Here is a 21763-nt window from a genome sequence, read left to right as displayed (position 1 = left end):
TTACCTGGTTGTAATAGAGACCAGTTGGTTGTAATCTGGTTACAATCAGAAAATGACAACCCTTGTATGTGTATCATCATTATCAATAAACAAAGTTAAGAGGACCATGCTTTTGGGCCAGTGATGGGCTTCTGTGTGACGGGGACATTCCTAAATGAAGGCTTCCAGAGGACCTCATGGTTGGAGGTGATGTCACTCTAGGAGACATGTATAAAAAGGCAGGCAGCAGAGGAGCCAGATCCTACTCTCTCTCAGACTGTCTTAACCCTGCTACAGGAACCATCCCTGATTCTTCTTGAAGACAAAGGGTAGAATTTGGATAAAGGACCTGGTCGAACCGCACCAGACTTTACACAGTGGCACCGGACTTCATATACACTTACCTGTCTTTCGCTGTAGAGACGTCGATGGGCAAATGAGAACATGCTGCGGATTCTGGTATTGGTGATTTCGCTGAGTGTGAGCAGTGACCAAGTAGCTGGTCAGAGAGGTATGTCTACCAATATTTTAGTATCTTAAAAGAGGTTAAGTGAACAAAAACTTCATAGCACAAAATGTATGTCAAAAATGTTTGGAGAGATTCAAAAGTCTTTTGAAGTGGGTCTGGTAACACCATGATAACAGTGTCATGAATAAGTCATTTACAAATTTGAATAAATGCTTCATAAATTATTATAAATGTTATAAATACATACGAATTGTAATGTTTTATAATGCTTATAAATGCATCTAAATGTTTACAATGAATGAAAAAGTAAATTCTTTATTAATGCTTATTAATTAATTTGTGTTACCAACTTCAGAGGCATGAAAATACTTTTTTGGAAGTCTGCTATTTTATACCTCTGATAAATGTCAAATAAATGTCTTGTCAATGGCACGTCAGATCATATTTGTCTAAAATGGAAAGTTTATTTGCAATCATCCCAATTCAATGTAAGTACTTTGATTTAGCATATTCCTGAAATAGAACACAATAAATGAATTCAGCATCAATTTGCAAAACTGAATTGGTAAATCCTATCATCTATATGGCCAACGGGTTGATTCACTTTCACACTTTGAAAAACAAATTGGCAGCTTATGCTGGTGAGCGACTTGTCAGTCAGGCAATGTAACTAAATCACCCTGATAGTGTCATTGGTAGTGTTTTCTTGCCAGTATCTTTGGAGTATGTTTGCTTGGAATTCATTCAGAAAACATTGCAGATCCTAATGGGAAGACCACACTTTCTCTCCTCAATGCTCAGGAGACTTTGACACAATACAGCTCCCTGGGGAGTTTAATACATCAGGTCAATGAATACATCTAGTAGGTTCCACAACAGGCCCCACATGTCAGGCTATCCCAGCATCCTATTAATCTGGGACACCTCTTCCTTGGAAAGGCCCAGACCCCAGGGCCTGTAAATCTAACTTCCACAGGAGTCCATAAATTAAGACTTAAAGTGATTGACGTTGCCATGATTCTTGCCAGCCACTGTTAAACCAAACCACCATATTTTTGAAAATTGGTGTTGTAGCGGTACGAAAAACGATTTGGCACAAAACCCACAAGATCTTAGTCTCTGTATTTCTGTATGCATGTGATTCAGGCCCACGGATAGTCTTGGAATGCCAGCTCCTGTGGCAAGGGGATAGTAGTGCAGGTAGTAAAGATGATGAATAGGCAGTGGATGATGTTGTTTTGTAAAGGGACATCTGCATAGTGCATCCCCAACACATTGCATACTGATGACTTGCGTCAGCCACAGATGTGCATCCAAGACAATGTCACAGGAAGAGTAATGAGGTACGAGCAGGAGCTTTGTGACCCGTCTGACGTTCAGTTTCAACATGAGGAGGTTGACATTAGTTTCAGTTTATCTTGGCAACCTATGATGATAACACCCCATTTACCTGAAATCACTATTCTGTCTACTGACTTGAGTTACTTTGACTTTGGTTGAAACAGAGTGTGCTGGAATAGGAATACATGTGGGAGTATGTTTTCAAAGATGATCTGTCCATTGCTAATGCATGAAACAAACATAGCTGTGCGTGCACATCCATCGCTAATAAAGCGTTGTGAAATGTTTTTCATTTTCAAACTCAGATGAGGAAATCATTAATCAGATCAAGGGAACGAATCAAGCCTTGGCTGAGATTAAAGAACTGCTGAAGCAACAGGTGAAGTCACTGTTTGGACATATAGGGCAACTTTCATTGAGGATGTAGAAGGTACCATACAGTATAATGTGAACTAATAGTGTATTTGTACCTCCATTCAGATCCAAGAGATTGTTTTCCTGAAGAACACAGTGATAAAGTGTAAAGGCTGTGGTGAGTAGCCTTGGCCTGCCTGCAGAAATAGATATTCCAGTTGAATGTCAGTAAACATTGTGGTGTATCTGTTAATCAGGCTAGCGCTCTTTTAGGCACAAAATAAAGTTATTGTATTTTTAATACAGTACATACATGAATATGTACATATTTAATATATAATTACAGTACCAGTCAAGAGTTTGGACACACCTACTCCTTCAAGGGTTTTTCTTTATTTTTACTTTTTCTACATTGTAGAATAATAGTGAAGACATCAAAACTATGAAATAATACATATGGAATCATGTAGTAACCAAAACAGTGCTAAACAAATCAAAATATATTTTAGATTCTTCAAAGTAGCCACCCTTTGCTTTGATGCTTTTTTCTCTCACCCATCATAAACATGTTTTTTGACATTTTTGCACATTTATTCAAAATTAAATACAGAAATATCAAATTTACGTAACTATTCACACCCCTGAATCAATACCTTGTAGAAACACCTTTGGCAGCAATTACAGTGGTGAGTCTTTCTGGGTAAGTCTCTAAGAGCTCTCCATACCTGGATTGTGCAACATTAGCTCATTATTATTTTCAAAATTCTTCAAGCTCTGTCAATTTGGTTGTTGATCATTGCTAGACAACCATTTTCAGATCTTGCCATAGATTTTCAAGTAGATTTAAGTCTAAACTGTAACTTGGCCACTCAGGAACACCCACTGTCTTCTTTGTAAGCAACTAGTGAAGATTTGGCCTTGTGTTTTAGATTATTGTCCTGTTGAAAGGTGTGTCTGGTCTCCCAGGGTCTGGTGGAAAGCAGACTGAACCAGGCTTTCCTCTAGGATTTTGCCTGTGCTTAGCTCCATTCTGTTTATTTTTTATCCTGAAAATTCCCCAGTCCTTAACCATTACAAGCATACCCATAACATGATGCAGCCACCACTATGCTTGAAAATGTGAAGAGTTGTACTCAGTAATGTGTTGTATTGGATTTCCCCAAACATAACACTTGTATCCAGGACAGGATGTATGTTTTGGAATATTATTCTGTACAAGCTTCCTTCTTTTCACTATGTCAATTAGTTTAGTATTGTTGAGTAACTACAATGTTGTTGATCCCTCCTCAGTTTTCTCCTATCACAGCCATTTAACGCCGTAACTATTTTAAAGTCACCATTGGCCTCATGGCGAAATCCCTGATTTGTTTCCTTTCTCTATGGCATGTATCTGTGTAGTGACTCTGTGTATTGATACATCATTCAAAGTGTAATTAATGACTTTACCATGCTTAAAGGGATATTCAATGTCTGCTTCTTTTTTTGTTTTTTACCCATCCACCAATAGGTGCCCTTCTTTAGGAAGCTTTGGAAAACCTCCCTGGTCTTTGTGGTTGAATCTTTGTTTGAAATTCACTGCTCGACTGAGGGACCTTACAGATAATTGTATGTGTGGGGGACAGAGATGAGGTAGTCATAAAAAAATCCATGCAACTAATTACGTGAATGTTAGGCACATTTTTACTCCTGAGCTTATTTAGCCTTTCCATAGCAAAGGGGTTGAATACTTGTTGACTCAAAACATTTGAGCTTTTCATTTTTAATTAATTAGTCATTAATTAACTTTGACATTATGGGGTATTGTGTGTAGGCCAGTGACAAACAAAATCTAAATTTAATCAATTTTAAATTCAGGCTGTAACACAACAAAAGGTGGAAAAAGTCAAGGGGTGTGAATACTTTCTGAAGGCACTGTACATTACATATATATCAATATCAACAGCATGATTGCTATCTCAATTGTATGTAAGTATGGTACATTAATCATACCATTGTGCTCTCATGTACTTTTTAAAATATATACAGTACATACATAAACATATGAATATGTAATGCTAAATGGATCTGTAATGGAAATGGAAACAAATAGAAAAGGACATGTTTCCTAACCTGCAGTAGATGGAGACGTTTTACAGGAGAGTGCTCCAGGTGTACATGGTTGATCGTTGGTGTATCATCCTCTCTCACCTAGGCATGCAAGGTCCCCCTCGCACCTCCTGTTACCCTAACCCCTGCCACATGGGGGTAAAGTGCATTGAGACCGCCGGGGGCATCAAGTGTGGTCCCTGCCCTGAGGGCATGGAGGTCAATGGTACCCACTGCACACATGTGGATGAGGTAGGACAGGATCCAAAAAATGTCACATAGTATTCTGTAGTGCAGGGATCATCAACTATATCAGTGTTTCCCAAACTCGGTCCTCGGGATGCACATTTTGGTTTTTGCCCTAACACTAAACAGCTGATTCAAATTCAAAGCTTGATGATTAGTTTATTATTTGAATCAGCTGTATATTTTTTATTTTTTTATTTAACTAGGCAAGTCAGTTAAGAACAAATTCTTACTTACAATGACGGCTGGATTCAAACCAGGTACTGCCTCTTGCACTGAGATGCAGTGTCTTAGACAATTTACATTTTAGTCATTTAGCAGACGCTCTTATCCAGAGCAACTTACAGTAGGGAGTGCATTCATTTCATGCATTTAAATTTTCTTTTTTTTGTACTGGCCCCCCGTGGGAATCGAACCCACAACCCTGTCATTGCACACACCATGCTGGCGTTGCAAACACCATGCTCTACCACTGCGCCACTTGGGAGTCAAATGCTAGTGTATTGCTAGGGCAAAAACCAAAACGTGCACCCCTTTGGGTCCCATGGACTGACATTGGGAAACCCTGAACTAGATTCAGCCGCGAGCTGTTGTCTTCTTGAGTGGATTGATGGGGGGCAGGAACATAAGCCCAAACAGATATAATATTTGACTAAATCCTAATAATTTCAAACCTTGCATACATTTGTATACAATCACGTCTTTCTATTATGAGTGCGATTACTTTGGGAACACATTTCCAAAATGACTTTGAGTTGATTTTCTGATGTTTTTACAGTGTTTTATGTCCAACAATGAAAATTCCCCCCAAATAATACAACATAATTATTAGTTTTTGCTCAGGGGGGCCAAATAAAGTTGGGGGTCCAAATAAAAAAACCCGCGCCGCCACTGGGGAAACCCTGTTGTAGTGGGTCTAAACTGAAATACGATCATTTACACAGTACGTGTTACTATTGTGTATATTGTTTGGTTTTTAAAGAGCCTCTGAACACCCGCATTGGCATGTGTGCTTCCCTGTTGCTCATTTGAAAAACTAGATTTCAGTCTTGCCGGTGTGTTTCCTGACGATTCCACGTTTGGTTAATGATGTTTGTCCCTCATGACACACTGTAAATGCGGAAGCCTATTTAACTTCCTCAAAATCCCCAGAATAATTCTAAGATAACTCAAGAAATCTGGAATTAATCTTGATGTTTTTGCAGAGGATGTTTCAGTTGTGCAATTTTACATTTAACTAAGTTGTTTGGTGCAGTATTTCTCAAGCAAAAAAACATGTTCTCTTATGTAAACAAAGTCGGAGCTGCTGGGTAGGTCTGTCTTACTGTCTATGCTATTGGATGAACAGCAATCACCGCAGCTGTTCACCCCATGTTAGCGGGCAAATGGACACCGTCAAATCAAAACACAACCTTACTCCGTTGTGATGCACGGATCTTCCTAAAAATGATCCTATTTACACCGTGTAGTAAATATTGACACTAGAATAACTGTTTCTGGCTCATATCGCTGCCACATAGGCCATTTTCAAATGGATTTGTTGCTTTTAAAAGGCAGTCACTCTTTAAATCAACTGTTAGATTATCTCAATGGCAAATCCCAATTCAAATATTGAACATGTATATTACTGCCCTCTCTCCGCTCTCCTCCTGTGTGTGTAGTGTGTCCTGAAGCCCTGCCACATGGGTGTGCGCTGCATCAACACCTCTCCAGGGTTCCGCTGTGGCCCCTGTCCCACTGGTTACACCAGCCCCCGGGTGCAGGGAATAGGCCTCTCCTACGCCACTAACAACAAACAGGTAGCAATTTTGAATTAAGCAAAGAAGCTTATGAGCTTGACATTGGGGCCTTTCCACTTCAAAACGTACAACAAAGAGGATTTCGACACCCGCCATCTCAGATTGTTCGGAAATCGTTTGGGTAATTAGTAACTAATACAATTAGCATTCCTGAAGAACATTTTCTTGAAATATAATTTTATCTCTGCAAAATTAAGCTAATTGATTGCACCCAAATTGGCCATTTAATTTATAGGATTCAGATATTTAATAAAAATAGTACTCAACATCCGATTTGGACTAAACTTCTTCCTACCAATGAGTAAGAGGAATCAATTTTGGGGGGGTCAAAAGCCACCCACGCCCCCCCCCCCAACAACCAGTATACAGTATCAGTTCTCTATGTTTGACAAGTAGTATGAAGCTGTGGCTTGGAGTTTTGCTTCTCCATACTATGTAAGTGTATTCGCTGTGAATCTGGCGATGATTTTTTTCCCCTGTTCAGAGAAATTAGTCAATGAAGTCACTTGCATTATTTACCATAATGTATTGTGAAAGTACCAGGTTTTGACCACTAGATACCTCTGTTCCTGCTATACCACCACATTATTTTATCAATTTTGCTGGTCTCTTGTGTTTATTAAATAGATCACATTTCCTTTGCAACTTTGGGTAGAAAACCAATAGATTTGACTCATTACCAAAAGTGTGTGGTCATCCTCACAATTCAAGCCAGTCCTCTATTAAAGCAATCCAGTTTGCACTAATAGCAACCTAATGCTTCAACCCAACTCTTCTTGAATAGTCCAACAAGTGGCTGCTTTTTGAGAGGGATATAACTATGCAATTCTCATATGAAGACTTTTCCTACAAGCCCGAAACTATAATGGAGAAATTGGCTAGGGATTCAAATGTTGTGACAACCCTAATAAAATACTGAATTGCATGGCAGCCTGTTTTTCAAAATGATCAGGAAACATTTCTACATGTATTGTGATTAGTGACATTCAACATTGAACCCAACGCAATCCAATACCATTACAACTGCAAAATACTATAAAGTGTGTGTTTTAGACGTTTACTATTGAAGATCATTAGAGACCATAACATTGAACTGATGTAACCAATGGTCTGCTTGTTCACCAGGAATGGTTTAACAGTAACTAATCCAGCCCTTTTTTAAGGTAATAAATCACACACACAAATGGGCTATTTCCTGGACAAATATTAAGTGTAAAAGAACAAAAAAATGATTTGCTTTCATGCAGGACTGGCTTGAATTGTGATCATGACCACACAATATATTTTCATCATGAGCCAAATCTATTGGTTTTCTACCCAAAGTTGCACTTTTTTGGGAGGGTGATCTATTTAATAAACACAAGAGACGTGCAAAATGGATTAAAAAAAAGTGTGACAGTATAGCAGGAACAGTGGCATCTATACTGAAAAAATATATAAAAAGCAACATACAACAATTTCAACACATCTCCTTCGCATAGAGTTGATCAGGCTGTTATTAATTGTGGAATGTTGTCCCACTCCTCTTCAATGGGTGTACGAAGTTGCTGGATATTGGCAAGAACTGGAACACGCTGTCGTACACGTCGATCCTGAGAATCTCAAACATGCTCAGTCGGTGACATGTCTGGTGAGTATGCAGGCCATGGAAAAACTGGGACATTTTCAGCTTCCAGATATTGTGTACAGATCCTTGCGACATAGAGCTGTGCATTATCATGCTGAAACATGAGGTGATGGCGGTGGATGAATGGCACGACAATGGGCCTCAGGATCTCGTCACAGTATCTCTGTGCATTCAAAAATTGCCATCGATAAAATGCTATTGTGCTCGTTGTCCGTAGCTTATGCCTGCCCATACCATAACCCCACCTCCACCATGGGGCACTCTGTTCACAACGTTGACATTAGCAAACCTCCATACACGCTGTCTGCCATCTGCCCAGTACAGTTGAAACCGGGATTAATCTGTGAAGAGCACACTTCTCCAGCATGCCAGGTGAGCGTTTGCCCACTGAAGTTGGTTCTGAAGTCGAACTGCAGTCAAGTCAAGACCCTGGTGACTACGATGAGCACGCAGGGCAGATTCACTGAGGTGGTTGCAGACAGTTTGAGTAGGAATTCACAGTTTCATCAGCTGTCCGTGTGGCTGGTCTCAGACGATCCCGCAAGTGAAGAATCCAGATTTTGATTTCCTGGGCTGGCATGGTTACACGGGCTCTGCGGTTGTGAGGCTGGGTTGGACGTACCACCAAATTCTCTAAAACGACATTGGATGCGACTTATGGTAGAGCAATGAACATTAAATTCTCTGGCAACAGCTCTGGTGGACATTCCTGCAGTCAGCTTGCCAATTGCACGCTCCCTCAAAACTTCAGACATCTGCAGCACTTTGTTGTGTGACAAAACTGCGCATTATAGAGTGGCCTTTTATTGTCTCCAGCACAAGATGCACCTGTGTAATTTCTCTGAACAGGGGGAAAAAACATAACCAGATTCACAGGGAATACATTACATAGTATGAAGAAGCAATACGCAGTTTAATACTACTTGTCAAACAGAGAACTGATACTGTATACTGGTTGTTGGGGTGGGCTTGGTATGGAGTGTAGAGGGTCCGTGGGTGACTTTTGACAATTTTTTGGGATTCCTAATGTCTAACTTACTGTTAGGAAAAAAGTTTGGTCCAAATCGGATGTTGGGAACTATATTTATTGGACATTATCTGAATCTTATAAATTAAAATGGCCAATTTGGATGCACTCAATTAGCAACATTTCTGAGATAAAATTACAATTCAACAAAATAATGTTTCAGGAATGCCAATCTTATCTTTTTGTAACTACAAAAAGAATTTCAGAACAATCTGAGATTGTGTGTATCATGGCTTGCTGAAATTACATGGAACGACTCGCTGGCAACATGTAAGGTTTTGCTTGAAGATGGCAGATTTATTCATTAGGCCATAGAACGACTCGCTGGCAACATGTAAGGTTTTGCTTGAAGATGGAAGATTTATTCATTAGGCCATAGAACGACTCGCTGGCAACATGTAAGGTTTTGCTTGAAGATGGAAGATTTATTCATTAGGCCATAGAACGACTCGCTGGCAACATGTAAGGTTTTGCTTGAAGATGGAAGATTTATGCATTAGGGCTTTCTTTTGTATTTGAATCCTACCCAGGTCTGTAAGGACATCAATGAGTGCAAAGGACCCAATAATGGAGGTTGTGTGGAAAATTCCAACTGTGTGAACACACCTGTAAGTATCATTAAAAGTCGATGCGACTCAAATATATATCTCATTAGGAAATCCAGAGGAATTTCCTCTCTGAGGTTTTGAGGGGGGGGGAACTAAGTTTCTGCTGTGGTGGTTGTGCGTGTTGTTGTCAGGGCTCGTTTAAGTGTGGCCCCTGTAAGGCAGGCTATGTGGGGGATCAGCGCAAGGGCTGTAAGCCTGAGAGAGCGTGTGGTAAGGGCCAGCTCAACCCCTGCCATGCCAGCGGAGAGTGCATTGTCCAACGAGATGGGAAAATAGAGTGTCAGGTAATGCCATAACATTCTGTTGCAATGGATCAATATGAATTTAAATACAGCCTAAATGTATACTGCTCCTTTAATACATGTTGTCTATAGCATTCTTATGGATACAGATTGCTCGTTATTGATTCAGCTGCTGTAGCTGAAATGGAATTGAATGCGAACTGACATTCCATATACTATACAGTACAGTCCATAACTTTGACTTGATCCTGATTCACAGTGTGGGGTGGGATGGGCTGGCAATGGCTACTTCTGCAGCTCTGACATTGACATCGATGGCTTCCCTGATGAGAAACTGGAATGCACCGAGAGGAACTGTGCCAAGGTAATACACTTGAATGTCCTTGAAAAGGCTATGGAAGTCCACGACTATACTATTTTGAACGCAAAGGGAAAATACAGTGGGAAAATGAAGTCGTTGTCATATGCTTTATATGCATACTTTTAGGATAACTGTCTAACAGTACCCAACTCTGGCCAAGAGGATGCAGACAAGGATGGCAAAGGAGATGCCTGTGATGAGGACGCAGATGGCGATGGAATCTTAAATACACAGGTTACTGATCTCTTTCTCCAGCAACTGATGTTTTGCTGTGTCATGTTTACACCAGGTCTTTACACTGATTTCGTATCTTAGTGTAAAGACAGGCTCTGATTCCTCTTTGGTAGGACAACTGTGTGCTGGTACCAAATGTCAACCAAAGAAATGTGGACGAAGATGACTTTGGAGACGCCTGTGACAACTGCCGTATGATCAAAAACAACGACCAGAAAGACACTGATGTTGATAGACTGGGTGATGAATGTGACGAAGACATTGATGGCGACAGTAAGTACGCATGTAGAGTTTTTGACCGTGACAAGCCTAATTCGGTCATTCATGTCAATTGACATGTCAACTACTGTTACCTACTTCTAGGAATACCCAATAATCTGGACAACTGCAAAAGGGTTCCCAATGCTAACCAGAAGGATCGAGATGGGGACAAAGTCGGAGATGCTTGTGACAGTTGCCCCTATGTTCCAAACCCTGACCAGGTCTGGTTTCTGATTTCCATGTTAGCTGTACTTGTATGAATCCTAGTCATTACTGCATGTTGTACCAGAATAACAACCTATCTCGATGTTTGAGTGATATTTTTTGTGTTTGATACAGTTGGATATGGACAACGATTTGATCGGAGACCCTTGTGACACCAATAAGGACAGGTATAGTAGTTTTACTAGCTTTCTTGTTACCTCCCTGCCTTTAACCAGTGTGCGTGGTGTTCCAATCTATTGGTACGTCATTACTTATTTTATATGTTATGTAATGACTTTGGTTTGACACATCTACTTTCAGAATCCCACAACAGTGGGGATAACTGTAAAATGGTCTCCTTGTGTTTTTCTCTACTATTCTCAGTGATGGTGACGGTCACCAGGACTCTCAGGACAACTGCCCTGCAGTCATCAACAGCTCCCAGCTGGACACGGACAAGGACGGCCTGGGGGACGAGTGTGACGACGATGATGATGATGATGGTATTCCTGACCTTCTGCCCCCAGGACCGGACAACTGTCGCCTTATCCCCAACCCTCTGCAGGAGGACTCTGACGGTGAGTTCAGCACTTTTTAAGTCTAGTTTCCAAAAAGTTCTCCAGTATATCCGTGTAATGTTGACAGTAATATTATCCAGTGACTTAAAAGTCACATATTGCGTCAATCTCCTTGTTACAGGTGATGGTGTTGGGAATGTGTGTGAGAACGACTTTGACAACGACACCATCATTGACAGCATCGATGTGTGCCCGGAGAACGCCGAGGTCACTCTCACAGACTTCAGGCCCTACCAGACAGTGGTGCTGGACCCAGAGGGAGACGCACAGATAGACCCTAACTGGGTGGTGCTCAATCAGGTATGTGTATGCAGATGTTAGATCTTAATTTCAGACAGTTTGCTATAACAGGAAAACAATCCTGTAGCAATTGTTGTAGGGGTTGATACATTTTTGTTAGGTCAAATCAAGTCTGAAATTTCTAAGTGGAAATTCTAAATGTTACAAGCCTTTTTAAAACTCAAATACACTTCAAGTTTGCAGGAAAAAATCTCAGCAATAAAAGGGTAATCAAATTAAGATCCTACATCTGTATTGATGCATGAATTAAATCTAATACAAGAAGTCCAAGGGTGTTACAGTAGATACAAATCAATGCCAACCTACTGGGCATAGACGTCAGTTCAACGTCTATTCCACGTTGGTTCAACGTAATTTCGTTGAAATGAGGTGGAAACAACGTTGATTCATCCAATGTATTTTTTTTTTACTTTGCACCCCAGTATGTCTACTTTGCACACTCATCTACTGTCAAATCTACGATTCCAGTGTTTTAATTGCTATATTGTATTCACTTCGCCACCATAGGCTGTTTATTGCCTTTACTTCCCTTATCTCACCTCATTTGCTCACATTGTATATAGACTTATTTTTCTACTGTATTATTGACTGTATGTTTGTTTTACTCCATGTGTAACTCTGTGTTGTTATATGTGTCGAACTGCTTTGCTTTATCTTGGCCAGGTCGCAATTGTAAATGAGAACTTGTTCTCAACTTGCCTACCTGGTTAAATAATAATATTTTTTTAATTTTTTTAAATGTGTCACCAGTGGGAAGAGACATGTTAACTGCTTAAGTTCTATAATCTTCTCTGTTTCTCTTTCCACAGGGAAGAGAGATCGTCCAAACTATGAACAGTGACCCTGGACTGGCTGTTGGTAAGAGCAACAATCACGCTGTCTCAAGTCGGATTCATTCAATAAACCGAGTTGTACATGACGTTCTCAAACGCATCCTAACCCAAACGCACGCCATTCCTTCAAGGTTACACAGCTTTCAACGGTGTTGACTTCGAAGGGACTTTCCATGTGAATACCGTAACGGACGACGACTATGCAGGGTTCATCTTTGGCTACCAGGACTCTTCCTCCTTCTACGTGGTGATGTGGAAACAGGTTGTGCAAACCTATTGGCAGGCCAATCCATTCAGAGCTGTGGCAGAACCAGGGATCCAACTGAAGGTACAAAAAATCCTATATGCACATCTTATATGACTATTATCTAGTCATGTAGTAAAAGTCACTTATGTTCTCACAGCAGGAAAATAATCCTGCAGCAACTGGAAATTTGAGTTATTGTGTGGATTATAATTAATGGAAGAAAAAAAAAAACACTGGGCACAGACGTCAATTCAACGTCTATTCCACGTTGGTTCAACATAATTGATATAACTCTGATATGCTCCTATGGTGATTTAATCAGACGTACAATAAACACAACGTTTTAATTTGGATGTGCATATTTTTCTGTTTTTTTTCTATTACAATTATAGCAAATGTTCAGTTTTTCCCTCCCCACTCAAACCACTCCCAGACAGTCCTAGCAAAATTCTTTCATGAGAAATTGCTCTTTGTTAAGAAGCATTTTTTCTTCTTCTTTTTGACCGTTTTAATTTAAAACAACCACAGTAAGGTACTTAATTGTTACCCAGAAAATATTTTTACATTTTTTATTATAATTAATGGACATTTTTGTATGACTTTACATTTTTTTTTAGGGCAAATCAAGTCTTAAATGTTAAATGGAAATGACAAACTCTAGAAGCCTTTTTAAACCTTGAATTCCTCCAACTACAGGGTGATCAAATTAAGATCCTATATACATCTGTACAAATTCATGCAAACATGCCACTACTCTATTAACAGACTGACCTACACACAACTAGCCCTTTCTAAGTAATACGCATAAGGCCAGTTACCTAATATTAAGTCTACCCCTGGACTAAAAACAGCTCAACGGAGAATAGATACATTTTGAGTTTAAATATTAATACACCTGCCCAGATTGACACATTGGAAGAGATCTACAGTTCTGTAACTGTGCTGCCTGTGCAATTGTGTTGTCGACTAGGCTGTGAAGTCCAACACGGGACCAGGGGAGAATCTACGCAACTCCCTCTGGCACACTGGGGACACCAGTGACCAGGTGAAACTGCTGTGGAAAGACGTCCGCAACGTGGGCTGGAAGGACAAGACTTCCTACCGCTGGTTTTTGCAACACAGGCCCCAAGATGGCTACATCAGGTAGTGCGCTGCTATCAGACACACCTCATAGGCGTCTGATGGCTTTTGGTGCAGTTTGCCAATGATGACGTGACCTTCTCCTGTCATAATACATTAAAGGCCCAGTGCAGTCAAAAACGTGATTTCCTATTTTTTATATATAGTTCCACACTATGAGGTTGGAATGATACTGTGAAAATTTAAAATAATACAATTTTAGTGTAAAAGCTCATTTGAAAAGACCACCTGAAATTTCTGCCTGTTTTAGTGGGAGGGAGTTTTGGCCTTCCATGGTGACATCACCACGCGGTAAATTAATTAATAGACCAATAAGAAAGAGTTCCAAACCTCTCTGCCAATAACAGCAAATGTCCAGTTTTCCCCTCCCCACTCAAACCACTCCCAGACAGTCCTAGCTAAATTCTTGTTTTAGAAATTGCTCCTTGCTAAGAATCTATTTTTGTTAATTTTTTAAACAATTTTAACAGAAAACAATCACAGTAAGGTATTTAATTGTTACCCAGAAATGATTTGATATTGAGGTAAAAACGGCTGCATTGGACCTTTAAATTACAATTTGTGGCATTATGTGTACAACTGATTGGACCACATACTGTTGAACTTGAACAACATGAAATGACTATGGTGCATGTTTTCTCTTATCATCATACTATCCATATTGTATTCTTTACCACAATAGGTTACATCGTCCAGTCGTGACACAACTATTCGGGTTGGAGATGGTCTTACTTTGGCTGCACTAACACAGGCAGCCAAATTCTGATCTTTGGCAAAATGATTGGCAAAATATCTGATTTGATTGGTTAAAAGATCAGAATTGAACTGCCTGTGTAAACGCAACCTTTGTCATATTTTGGTGTTCCTAACTGGTCTCGCTCTATGCATGTGTGTGTCATGTTCAGAGTGCGTTTCTATGAGGGTCCTCAGATAGTGGCAGACACAGGTATCATCATAGACACCACCATGAGAGGAGGCAGACTGGGTGTCTTCTGCTTCTCCCAGGAGAACATCATCTGGGCTAACCTACGCTATCGCTGCAATGGTGAGCAGCACACTAATGACAACCCCACCCCCCTTATTAGAATACCCTTCTCACAAGCAGGAAGTAGAGGAGGATGGGGACCTTAGGGAATCAATTAGAGAAGTATTGCATTGCAGCATCCTGATAATAGAATTCCTGTATTGAGAAATGGATGATACTGCTCTCTGGCAAAAGAGGATCTACATTTACTTGTGTTTCGTGTCTGCTTCTATCCGTTCTCATTGTCATTAAGTGATACTGTGGCTGCATTTACAGCGCCTTCAGAAAGTACTCGTACTCCATTGACTTATTCCACATTTTGTGTTACAGCCTGAATTCATAATGGATTAAATATATTTTTTCCCCTCCCCTATCTACACACAATATCCCATAATGACGAAGTGAAATTGTTTGTAGATGTATTTTATTATTGAAAATGAAATACAGAAATATTTAATTTACATAAGTATTCACACCCCTGAGTCAATAGAAGCACCTTTGGCGGTGATCACAGCTTTGAGTCGTCTTGGGTATGTCTGTATCAGCTCCCGTTTTTCCTTGCAGATTTTCTCAAACTCTGTTAAGTCAGATAAGAAGTGGCGGTGAACAGCAACCTTCAATTCTTTCCACATATTTTCAATGGGATTCAAGTCTAGACTTTGGCTGCGCCACTCAAGGACATTCACATTCTTGTTGTGAAGCCATTCCAGCGGTGCTCTGGCTGTATGCTTGTAAATCTTCGTCCCAGTCAAAGGTCGTTTGCACTCTGTGACGGTCGGTGTCGTTTAAGACGAGGGAGGATGATTCTTTTTTTTTATGAGCATGGCCTTATTTCTATTACAGCATATTGGATGACTGTCATTCATATTCTATTCATCCAGCTCAATGGAACATCGATAGGTTTAGGTTACTACATGATACTCTGATTTACCCTGTACCCATCATGAGGTTTCTACAACCTAGCCTATGAATGTAAGTTAACAACATAGGTGCACAGGTGGAGAGAAATTTGTGAGTAATCAAGGTGATAAACATTGACAACTTCAGTACTGCCTTGCACAATCTTGCCTGCATGTAGCTGATCTAGGGTGTAATCATTAGTCCAAAAGTTGCAAACGATAGTTTCTATTGGACAAATTCAGGTATGGTTATCAGTGGTGGAAAAAGTACTCAATTGTCATACTTGAGTAAAAGTAAAGATAGCTTAAAATAGGAAGTGACTCAAGTAAAAGTGAAAGTCGCCCAGTAAAATACTACTTAGGTAACAGTCTAAAAGTATTTCGTTTTAAATATACTTAAGTATCCAAAGTAAACATAATTGCTAAAATGTACTTAAGTTTCAACAGTAAAAGTTAAAATAATAAAAGATTCCTTATATTAAGCAAACCAGATAGCACAATTTCCTTTCCTTTTTTTATTGACGGAGAGCCAGGGGCACACTCCAACACTCACACATAATTTGCAAACACAGCATTTGTGTTTAATGAGTCTGCCAGATCAGAAGCAGTAGGGATGACCATGAATGTTCTCTTGATAAGTGAATGAATTGGACCATTTTCCTGCCCTTAAGCATTCAAAATGTAACAAGTACTTTTGGGTGTCAGGGAAAATGTATGGAGTAAAAAGTACATATTTTTCGTTAGAAATGTAGTGAAGTAAAAGTTGTCAAAAATATAAATAGTAAAGGGAAGTACAGATACCCCCAAAAACTACTTATGTGGTACTTTACACCGCTGATGTTTATCTCCGTTTCTTTCCATTTAAGAATCAGCGGAATGAATACACCCCTGATCACGCAAACACAGTTGACACAGTTGACTCCTTTGATCGTTGGATAATTCCTTCTCACATCTACGCGCTCTCCACCTCTCACTTTTTGACTTCACAACACATCAGCTGTCTTCCACACCGATCTCGACAAACCATTTCTGTATGGACGTCACTTTGCACAAGGGGGCATGCTGAAACAGGAAAGGACCTTCCCCAAACTGTCGCAGCAAAGTTGGAAGCTCAGAATCGAATACAATGTCATTGTATGTAGTAGCGTTAAGATTTCTCTTCACTGGAACTAAGGGGCCTGAACCATGAAAAACAGCCCCAGACCATTATTCCTCCATCAAACTTTACAGTTGGCACTATGTATTGGGGCAGGTAGCATTTTCCCAGATTCATCCACCAGACTGCCAGATGGTGAAGCGTGATTCATCACTCCAGAGAACGTATTTCCCCTGTTCCAGAATCCAATGGCAGCGAGCTTTATACTACTACAGCCGACGCTTGGCATTGCTTATGGTGTTCTTAGGCTTGTGTGCGGCTGCTCGGCCATGGAAACCCATTTCATGAAGCTCCCAACGAACAGTTCTTAGGCAGACGTTGTTCCCAGAGGCAGTTTTTAACTTGGTAGTGAGTGTTGCAACCGAAGACAGAAAGATAGCTAGTTCTCGCTCTCGCTTCTCTTTCATTTTTGCTAGCTAGCTGTAGTTTACATTTTCAGTACTATACTGAACAAAAATATAAATGCAACATGTAGTGTTTGTCCCATGAACTGAAATAAAAGATCCTAGAAATTTTCCATAAGAACAAATAGCTTATTTCTCAACTTTTGTGCACAAATTTGTTTCCATCCCTGTTAGGGAGCATTTCTCTTTTGCCAAGATAATCCATCCACCTGACAAGTGTAGCATATCAAGAAGCTGATTAAACAGCATGATCATTACACAGGTGCACCTTGTGCTGGGGACAATAAAAGGCCACTCTATAATATCAAGTTCTGTCACACAACACAATGCCACAGATGTCATAAGTTTTTAGGGAGAGTGCAATTGGCATGCTGACTGCAGGAATGTCCACTAGAGCTGTTGCCAGAGAATTGAATGTTCATTTCTCGACGTCGTTTTAGAGAATTTGGCAGTATGCTCAACCAGCCTCACAACCACAGAGCCCGTGTAACCACGCCAGCCCAGGACTGCCACACCCGGCTTCTTCACCGGCGGGCTCGTCTGAGACCAGCCACCTGGACAGCTGATGAGTATTTCTGTCTGAATGAGAAAAAAAAACTTTTGTGGGGAAAAACTCGTTCTGATTGGCTGGGTCTGACTCCCCAATGAGTGGGCCTGGCTCCCAGGTGGTTTGGCCTATGCCCTCCCAGGCCCACCCATGGCTACGCCCCTGCCCATATGTGAAATCCATAAATTAGAGCCTAATGCATTTATTTAAATTGACTGTTTTGCCTATATGAACTGTAACTCAGTAAAATCGTTGAAATTGTTGCATGTTGCATTTATATTTTTGTTCAGTATAGATTTATTCTCTGATCCTTTGATTGGACAACATGTCAGTTCATGACATAAGAGCTCTGATAGGTTGGAGGACATCCTCTGGAAGTTGACATAATTATGGTGTAAGTCTATGGAAGGGGGTGAGAACCAACTATGTTTTGTATTGAAGTCAATGAACCCAGAGGAGGATGGACACTGTCTGTCCTCCGGCTACACCATGACGCTACCCTAGAGTGCTGTAGACCTTCATTGCAAAACAATGTGTTTTAATCAATTATTTGGTGACGTGAATATATTTAGTATATTTTTTTCTAAAAAGGATAACTTTGTTACACTATTTTTATGAAATTCGGTGAGGAGGATGGTCTTCCTCCTCTGAGGAGCCACCACTGTCTGAAGTGGGTTCTCATTAAGGATTTGCCTGTATTTCACTCCACTCACTGTTCCGTCAATCCTTACCAATCTCCCAGTCCCTGCCGTTGAAAGGCATCCCCATACCATGATGCTGCCACCACCATGCTTCACGGTAGGGATGGTGTTCGATGGGTGATGAGCTGTGCCTGGTTCTCCAGACATGGCGCTTTACATTCAGGCCAAAGAAATTTGTCTCATCAGAACACAGAATCTTTTGAATTATGATCTGTCTTTCACGTGCCTTTATGCAAGATCCAGGCATGCTGTCATGTGTGGCTTCCGTCTGGCCACTCTCCCATAAAGCCCAGATTGGCTCCCTTCTGGCAGGTTCTCCCATCTCAGCCAAGGAACTCTGTAGTTCTGTCAGAGTAGTCATTGGGTTCTTGGTCACCTTCCTGACCAAGGTCCTTCTTGCCCAGTTGCTGAGTTTGGTCAGGTGGCCAGCTCTAGCCAGTCTGGGTAGTTCCATATGGAGACCACTGTGCTTTTGGAAACTTTCAACACTAGAAATGGTTTCATACCCTTCTCCAGATACAGTATATGCCTCATCGCGGAGATCTGCGGACAGTTCCTTGGACTTCATGGTATAGTTTCTGCTCTGACATGCAGGGTCAACTGTGGGACCTTTTGAAATAATCTATAAAAGAACCACACATGTCCAAACAATTGAATTGGCCATGGGTGGACTCCAATCAAGTTGTAGTGACATCAACAATGGTCAATGGAAATTAGATGCACCTGAGCTCAATTTGTAGTGTCATAGCAACAGGGTGTAAATACTTAAGTGAGATATTTCTGTATTTCATTTTCACTAAACTTGCTGAGAGAGAAAAAAGTCAAATCCATTTTGAAAAACAAAATGTGGAATAAGTCAAGGGGTATGAATACTTTCTGAAGGCATACAGTATATACAGTAGACTGCATTTAAATGACCTCTCGGTACACATACGACTAGTTTGAGGCGAGAGAGAAGTTTGAGTCTTAATTATATTGGTCCGTTGGATGATTGGTATTGTATTGTAGACATTTGGATGTACTTTACAGACACCAACTAACTTACGACTCATGTAGGTAAGCCTATTGCCATGCAAGGATTCCATATCGACTTCTCTACCTCTCCCTTTAGATACAATCCTCGGCGACTTTGACTCATACCAAGTCCAACCCGTTCAGCTGCAGTTCTAATACAGCATGCACACACTTCTGCCCAAACGAAGACTGGGAGGACATTCCATCTACAACCCCCACATTCTGGAACGCATGGCTCCCAGCTGAACAGTGCATGGTTGTGTCTGTAATGGCACCCTATCTCCTATATAGTCCACTACTTTTGATTAAAGGCTATATAGGGCCGATTTGGACTTAAGGCATAATTTCCTACGCATGCCTTTCATACACACTTCTCAGTAGTTAGTATTCAGACTTTCCTTATGAAGGTACGTAAAGGGCTTTGCAGGCATGCTTCCCTTTTCATTCAATAGGGTTTTCAGTGCATTTATCTTAAGCCATCTCTTTAAATATGGTGTAACTTTTAGTTAGAATTTTGTTGACAGACTCAATAGAATATATTGAATATTAGGGATCAATGAAAGAAAGCCATCTAAATATATGCATATCATTCTCTGTTTCAGCACCATTTGGTAGATTCAAAAAAATACTCTGATCTTGTAGATTATTAAGGGTTAGGAAAGTATATATATGAATCATAAAAACAGTTTTGGAGAGCCTTTACGCGGAAAAGAAAACAGTGGTTTGATTCATTCAGAAAATTGCCACATTGTTATTTAACCCATGCTAATGTTGGAAGATTAGGGAGAATAGTGTACAATAGTAGACTATACCCTTGTCTGTTGCCTGCACTAACCATGGAACTGTGTGATGACAGCCAAGTTTTGCACCATGTGTAGGCTTCAAACTGTTACTGCCTGGTCTGCACTCCGCTCCATAATGATTTAATTAGCCTAACTGTTACTAATGATCCTCGGCAACAACCACATGGCCATGACAGCGTTTACAGAGGAAGCAAATGCAGGTAAACAAAACAATGTAATTAAATGGAATGATAATGTATGCTATACCAACTGAAGGGAACTAACAGTAAACTGGCAGTTGAATATGTACCGACGGTCGATACTGATAGTGGCTAATATTTAACATGATAGAAATAGGAAACAGAAAGTCGCGGTAGCCTATAATTAAGACATGCGAGTGCCCATCTACGCAAGTCTATCCAAAAAAGGCTGTACAATTTAAATTCTGCATAATGGCACGGCCTTTCATAAACTTTACTTTGGGAAAGTTGATATGCTTCAGTTTGAAGCCATATGACTGGTTTCACATTTGTCTCCAGCAATTGGAAGGTAAAATATCTAAAACAAGTGTAATTTATATTTATAGTTCCCTTATCCAAACAGATTACACATTTAACTAGCGCTTATCAAGTCGTAAATTACAGTGCATGGAGAATGGTGTTATTTCTATCGGAGAAAATTAAGTAATGCTTTTTCCACTTGAAACCGGTAGGTTCGCTAGACCTTATTCATTATTTCCTCATATGTAAGGGTGGAAGAATTATTAGGGAATTAAGTCAAGGTCAGAATACAGCGTATCTGTAGACACACCATCATTTATTGATCTCCACCCAAAACGAATAGCAGGTGAACAGCATGCTATTCTCATGCTTAAGTTCAAGGTCACAATAAGCATAGAGAAAAGTGCATAAAATTGTAATTACGTTCCATTTATGCACGCTTAACTCGGGTCGGAATTGGGCCCATATTGAATAGTTGAATAATTTTTAGAAGGACCCGGTGAGATGTGACTCAGCAAAATGGAGGCTGCCATATTGGTCACCACCAACAATGACAACATTTTCCTGTGACATTTGCTCCCCAATAATTCCAGTTCTCAGGGGACTTTTCTTTATGTCTACTACTACTACTCTGTCAACAACATAGAAATGTGAAGATAGCTGTGTGTGTTCTGAATAATCCGGGTGTGCCCAGAAAATGTGCATTACATTGTGAGCGGACTAACTTTTTTATGAGAGGGGGGGGGGGGGGGGCTATGCATTAGATTGCATGTGATCAATTAATAAAATGTTGAACCAGAC

General features: G+C 40.3%; 1 protein-coding gene across 1 annotated transcript; it reads left to right on the top strand.

The window, feature by feature from the left end:
* Nucleotides 1–281: 281 nt before the first annotated feature.
* LOC115158108 (thrombospondin-4-like) lies at nt 282–20816 on the top strand. The gene is made up of 19 exons (XM_029706661.1): nt 282–490; nt 2095–2168; nt 2270–2321; nt 4335–4480; nt 6136–6273; nt 9458–9535; nt 9667–9819; nt 10037–10141; nt 10265–10372; nt 10486–10645; nt 10736–10854; nt 10973–11025; nt 11222–11415; nt 11537–11715; nt 12525–12573; nt 12680–12876; nt 13766–13938; nt 14841–14980; nt 19778–20816. The coding sequence occupies exons 1-19, from the start codon at nt 424–426 to the stop codon at nt 19834–19836; spliced, it is 2244 nt and encodes a 747-aa protein (XP_029562521.1). The 5' UTR covers nt 282–423; the 3' UTR covers nt 19837–20816.
* Nucleotides 20817–21763: the final 947 nt, after the last annotated feature.

The sequence above is a fragment of the Salmo trutta genome, chromosome 22 (assembly GCF_901001165.1).
Source record: "Salmo trutta chromosome 22, fSalTru1.1, whole genome shotgun sequence".
Classification (NCBI taxonomy): domain Eukaryota; kingdom Metazoa; phylum Chordata; class Actinopteri; order Salmoniformes; family Salmonidae; genus Salmo; species Salmo trutta.
The sequence above is the reverse complement of the archived record's forward strand: the minus strand, read 5'-3'. Positions and strand labels throughout refer to the sequence as shown.

Bases quoted from the DNA above. Each gene is read 5' to 3' on its own strand.
- LOC115158108 (XM_029706661.1), top strand. From the start codon at position 424: ATGCTGCGGATTCTGGTATTGGTGATTTCGCTGAGTGTGAGCAGTGAC. The intron at 9,536-9,666 runs GTAAGTATCATT...TGTTGTTGTCAG, and splicing joins CCAACTGTGTGAACACACCT to GGCTCGTTTAAGTGTGGCCC. The intron at 11,026-11,221 runs GTATAGTAGTTT...TACTATTCTCAG, and splicing joins TGTGACACCAATAAGGACAG to TGATGGTGACGGTCACCAGG.